Genomic DNA, 6,159 nt, shown 5'->3' with positions numbered 1-6,159 from the left:
TGGTGGCAGGTAAAGCTGTAAAGGTTGCAGATTTCAGATACTAAGTCAAATAATAATTTAAATGCTAAGGGGTCTGCATTTTGTTCTGAATGCAAGCAAACGATACAAGAAAAGGCACAATCAGAGCCATGCTTTGAGGATCATTATTGCAGGAATGTTGAAGGTGGGTGGAAGGCAACAACTGGGAAGAGCAAATGTGGTTATTAAAACAGTCCAAGTACACAAAGGAACCCATCTACGGAAAAGAAACAGACTCACAGACATAGAGAACAGACTTGTAGTTGCCAAGGGGGAGGGGGTTGGGGAGGGATGAATTGGGAGTTTGGGATTAGCAGATGCAAACCATTATATAGAGAATGGATAAACAACAAGGTCCTACTGTATAGCACAGGGAACTATATCTATATTCAGTATCCTGTGATAAACCATAATGGAAAAGAATATAAAAAAGAATGTGTATATATGTATAACAATTGCTTTGCTGTACAACAGAAATTAAAACAACATTGTAAGTCAACTATACTTCAACTAAAAAACAAAAACAAAACAGTCCAAGAGGGTGAGCAATGAGTTAGAGGAATGGCAGTAGGTCTGGGAATAGGAAATAGATGTGAGAGACACAGATGCTGCTGAGATGGCTACGTGATCACATGTGGAGGAGGGACAGGGGAGCTCACGATGACTCCATGTCTCCAAGGTACATGGTGAGGTCAACACCAGAACCAAGGAAATCAGGAGAAACTGCATCCCACTTCCTCTTCCATCTGTATCTGCTTCACCTACCAAGGTCATCCATCTACCATCGCCACTGAGATTTCAGCTGCTCATGGCCTTCCTCACTGATCAGTCAGGGTCTGTCTACCCAAGAAAACACCTCACTGCGGAGAATGGGCAGAGACAGGGTGACACGTCACCAGCCATGTCTGCATCCACTGACCCCTCTTTTTTTTTTTTTTTTTTTGCCGTACGCGGGCCTCTCACTGCCGTGGCCTCTCCTGCTGCACAGCACAGGCTCCAGACGCACAGGCCCAGCGGCCATGGCTCATGGGCCCAGCCACTCCGCGGCATGTGGGATCTTCCCGGACCGGGGCATGAACCCATGTCCCCTGCATCGGCAGGTGGACTCCCAACCACTGCGCCACCAGGGAAGCCCCCTGACCCCTCATTTTATCAACCTTGGGATAGACCTCAATGTTTCCGAGGAGGAGCCATCCTCAAGGACCTGAAATCGAAGTTCACCTCACTTAGAAAGTGGAGAGAAAAAGAAGGAGGAACCATCTCCTTCTGTCTTTCCTTTTTTTTTTTTTTAACGATTTTTTTTTTGATGTGGACCATTTTTAAAGTTTTTATTGAATTTGTTACAATATTGCTTCTGTTTTATGTTTTGGTTTTTTTGGCCCAGAGGCATGTGGGATCTTATCTCCCCAACCAGGGATCAAACCCACATCTCCTGCCTTGAAGGCAAAGTCTTAACCACTGGACCACCAGGGAAGTCCTATCTCTCTTCCCTTCTTATCCCCCTTTCCTCTCCTCCTTTCTTGTTACCATTGTCTGCTCTTGCCTGCCCTCCTTTTCTCTACCCCCACCTTCCTGCAGTCTCTACCTCCATTTTCATTCCTCTCTTTGTCCGGTTACATTTCCCCACTCCTTTTTCCTCCTGAGGAATTGCGTGAGTTAACAAGTTGCTTGGTAACATGCAGTGTTAGACGTGCCTTTGATAGTAAATCTCACGTCTCTTGAACCTAGTTATTTGTTCCTCAAGCAGAGTAGACATTCAACAAAGCAGGCATTAAATCGATGAAATAATATGTCCTGTCATCATGAAATTATGTATCCATTTTTTGTTTGTTTATATGGTGAGACCATGGGTAGTTTCTGGAACGGTCTCCACCACATCTGGCTAGGGAATCTGGTGAGGAAAGGAGTTATCAAATGGGAAATCAAGGCATATGACCAAAGAAGACTTGAATGTGAGGTCAAACTTTTATTTCCCCACGAGCCATTAAAATAGAAGATATCTCTTAATGGCAGTTTCACGCACGCTCATAAATAAATGGTTTCTGTGTTTCCACTCAGCTTCTGACAAGTCATAGTTCCTTGAAGAATGAAGAGAAGACATAGTCTTTAGAAGCATAAATTTCTGTCCTTCCCATTTTCCTCCAGAAGCAGATTATTGCCCATCATGAAGGGGAGGTTTTTCTCTGACCTCATTTGGGGATGGAACTTTTAACCAAAATGGTGTCACCCCTGAACTCACTCCTACACGCCAACGTAAGTGACCACAGAAGGAGAAAAGCCCTATAAAAAGAGAGAAGGTAGCGCTACACTTTGTCCATCTCGCAGCAAGCACAAGCTCATCCACTTACAGTGAACTGGGAGAAACTACCATGGCTCGTGTGAGAACTTCATCCGTGGTGAGTCCCGCACTAACGTGCAATGCTCTTGTCGATTTGGGCCAGATAATATTTCTGGACTTCAGGCATGAAATCCTGGATTCTAGCTATGGAAATCCAAGAATACTGTCTACATAGGATGGGAAATGAAACCCTTGATAGATACTTGTCATTGTATAGCATTTTCAAGAACTGGTACACATCAGTTTGAAAGGTGAGATTAAAACTGAAAGATAGCTATACTGGGGCTAAACCACACAAGAAGTGTCACACGATGCTGTGCTCTAAGAAAGAATGCTTATTGAAAATCTGTTTCTCTGAGTACAAGGGATTTAATATAATTCTCCCATTTTTCTTCAATCCAAAATGAGATGGGTCACTATCCTTGAGGATTTAATAAGTTGTGGCAGTGACTTTTCTTTCCATTATCCTATTATTATACTATAGTCTTGGTACGCTAACCCTATTTATTCTAACTAGACATAGATGTATAGATGGTATAGGTGTGGTTTAGAGTAAACGGTCTTTATGTTTTTAAAATATTTAAGTTAAAACGTCTTTTTTGAAACCCAATTTGATTACCGAATCAGTATATGTAAATTTAGAAAACCTGGGAAATATACCTAAGAAAAACATAAGGGGGGGGTCCATTTTGGGTTGGATGTTTGCCAGTGGTACCAACAGAATTTTTAACTGATACCACATGGATTTTCTACAGCCCTTTATTTCTAAGGTGTACATTTGATTTCACATAGGGTTTCACAGAATGCACGGGGCGGGATCGATGGTGCAGGAGGACATTTCTTCCTAGAAAATCAAGGTCATTACCATCCCAATGACCTGAGAGTGATGCATGTACTGACAGGTTGATGACTTGCCATCTTCACTAAAATTACTGCCAGCCAATGAATAGTGTGGTTTTTCTAAGTCAGAAAAGAAAAATGTTCAAGACTGGTAGAAATGCCATCCTAATATTATTTTGTTCATCTAACCAGCTTTTCATTTAACAGACCTGAAAATTTCGTATAGATGGTCCTTGTCCATAGCATGTTCTCAACTATCAGCAATTCCATCATCACCAACCACACTTTGTTGACAAAACCCACGTAGCACTAACCCAGTTTCCCACCTCTCTCTCCTTTCCCACCCAGTTCCAGTCACTGCTGCTGCTGCTGAGTCTGGTGGCTCTTGTGAAGGCAGGAATCATAATCCCACAAAGTCCAGGCTGCCCGCATGTTGAGGACAAGAACTTCCCCCAGTATGTGAGGCTCAACCTAAACATCCTTAACCAGAACGTGAAATCCAGAAGACCCTCCGATTACTACAAACGCTCCACCTCACCTTGGACTCTCCAGTACGTAAAAGTCCCAGATAAACTCTCTGTATTCTTCTACCTTGTATGTATCAGACTGCCAGTTAAATCACCTTGAGAATGGTATTACTCAGAATCATCCATCAAAACTGGAAGGGCCATTGTGTAAACCAATGACTCTCAAGCTTTCATTCTACAGATTGCTTTGATAGAACGCAGCTCTCCCCAGCCCCCATAACACCTATTCTACTAGTTCTCATTGCCCCAGAAATCCATCCAAATGAACGGTGGTCATCATTCTCGTATTTATGACACCCCAAGTCTGTTGTTTATTTATTTTTAAAAGAAACAGACATTTATTGTAGGAGATTAGTGCTTGAATTCCCTTTACCAGAGCTCCCAGAGAAGATTTGTTGAAAATAACTATTAATTAACTGGGATTTTTGTGCTTTTTTGGTTGTATTAACACTGGGAAAATATAGCTTGAATACCAGTGGAAGAAGTATCATGCTGGGTATTTCCACCCTTTTTTGAGTTAGACAACATCCCCAACAGACCAATATTTGCTGTGTCCTTAGTACATCTAGTATTTAGATGGATTAAGTACAAAATGTATTTTGATAATTTGATTTTAGGCAAATAATCCTCAGTTGTATGGAGCCTACAGATTCACCTGACTGTAGGGTTTCTCGTCTTCTTACTTCTACTTACTAAGAATAGTTCAAATAAATGAATTCAGAAGTCGAAGCAAATTATTCACTCAGCTGGAGGGGAGAGAGAAGGTTATAAAGGGGCTTAAGATTTTGTTTGCAGCCCTTCATATCAGCCGTGGGCTTTGTTCCGTCAGTGTGCTGTCAGATAAAATTTGAGTGCATTCTCTGCTTCAAAGACAGACTTCATTAAGTCAGATTAACAGTTATCTTGTTTCTATACTAGTCCTTTAGTCTTTTTTCATCTATCAAATGTACCCTAAAGAAATTAACCTTTGTGTCAAATTTAAATCCTTTCTGTGGTTTCAGTCTATCTTCTCTTGTGTATGCCGGAAATTGGGGGAAACTAATCATTGTCTTTTTTTCTATAACACTTCATGGGCTTCGAAACACAAGTTTTCCCCAAACTACTTCTTTTTCAGACTAACAGCACTTAGAGAATTCACAATGCCTATCATTTGCTCCCCTGTGAATCTGTCTCCCTCTGTTTATTCCTGTTTGATTTCCTTCCTGCTCTACCAGGAATTCACTTTCTTCCTGGCTTTTGTCTCCCTTGCAGCCGCAATGAGGACTCTGAGAGGTACCCCTCTGTGATCTGGGAGGCCAAGTGCAGCCACTTGGGCTGTGTCAATGCTGAAGGGAAGGTGGACCATCATATGAACTCCGTCCCCATCCAGCAAGAGATCCTGGTCCTGCGAAGGGAGCCTCAGCACTGCCCCCACTCCTTCCGGCTGGAGAAGATGCTGGTGGCCGTGGGCTGCACCTGTGTCACCCCCATTGTCCGCCACATAGCTTAAGAGCTTCCGGTCTGACCCCGACTCCCCAAATCAGTTAGGCTTTCTGGGGATTAGACCCAGCCCCATTTCTGACCCAAATCACCAGGGTTCTTAGTTCATCCAGTGGAAACTCCAGAGGGAACACTGGTTTAGAGATGGAATCTGAACCATCTTTCCCTTTCCCCAAGAAGGAAGTTTTAGACTGAGTACCAATTTGCTTCTTGTTTGCTTTTCTAAGGGCTTTAAGTTATTTATGTATTTAATAGGCCCCAAGATAACTTTGGGGCATGAGATTCCATTTTAATGAATTACATGTCTTATTTTGTATTTTTTTAAGACAAGATTACAGACTTGGGAATTTTATTATTTAAAAGGTAAAACCTATATTTATATGAGCTATTTATGGATCTATTTATGTTTCTTAGTCTTTAGAGAAAGGTGGAATATATGAGTATCTGTACTGCCTAGGGAAATCCTAGATAGGATTAAATAGCAGGTGAAAATTTCTGAGTTTGTACTGCATATGGCTACAGGATTTTCTTCTCATTGTCTCTTAAGAGTGCATGACATGGCTGAAAAGAAAGACTAAACCTAGTTTCATATTTATTACCCTAACTTTGTAAATTGTTCAGGTTTCACAAGAGAGACGGCAAGTCTAACTCTGCTCTGTTAAACTCTTGTAATAAAAACAATTGATAATAATAAAGTTTGGGAAGAAAATTCGTTTCCTTATTTGTTTTCTCATTAAAAGGACTTCTGAGGGCTTCCCTGGTGGCGCAGTGGTTGAGAGTCCGCCTGCCGATGCAGGGGACACGGGTTCGTGCCCCGGTCCGGGAAGATCCCACATGCCGCGGAGTGGCTGGGCCCGTGAGCCATGGCCACTGGGCCTGCACGTCCGGAGCCTGTGCTCCGCAACAGGAGAGGCCACAACAGTGAGAGGCCCGCGTAACCCAAAAAAAAAACAAAAA

General features: G+C 42.3%; 1 protein-coding gene across 1 annotated transcript; it reads left to right on the top strand.

Moving 5' to 3' along the window:
- Positions 1 to 2,387: 2,387 nt before the first annotated feature.
- IL17A (interleukin 17A) lies at positions 2,388 to 5,895 on the top strand. Its single transcript, XM_022581471.2, has 3 exons — positions 2,388 to 2,414; positions 3,545 to 3,747; positions 4,975 to 5,895. Exons 1-3 carry the CDS (start codon positions 2,388 to 2,390, stop codon positions 5,210 to 5,212), a joined length of 468 nt encoding a protein of 155 aa, XP_022437179.1. The 3' UTR covers positions 5,213 to 5,895.
- The last annotated feature ends 264 nt before the right edge of the window (positions 5,896 to 6,159 follow it).

The sequence above is a fragment of the Delphinapterus leucas genome, chromosome 10 (genome assembly GCF_059928025.1).
Source record: "Delphinapterus leucas isolate spDelLeu-1000000601 "Yukka" chromosome 10, BTC_Dleu_Yukka2, whole genome shotgun sequence".
NCBI classification, from domain to species: Eukaryota; Metazoa; Chordata; class Mammalia; order Artiodactyla; family Monodontidae; genus Delphinapterus; species Delphinapterus leucas.
The sequence above is the reverse complement of the archived record's forward strand: the minus strand, read 5'-3'. Positions and strand labels throughout refer to the sequence as shown.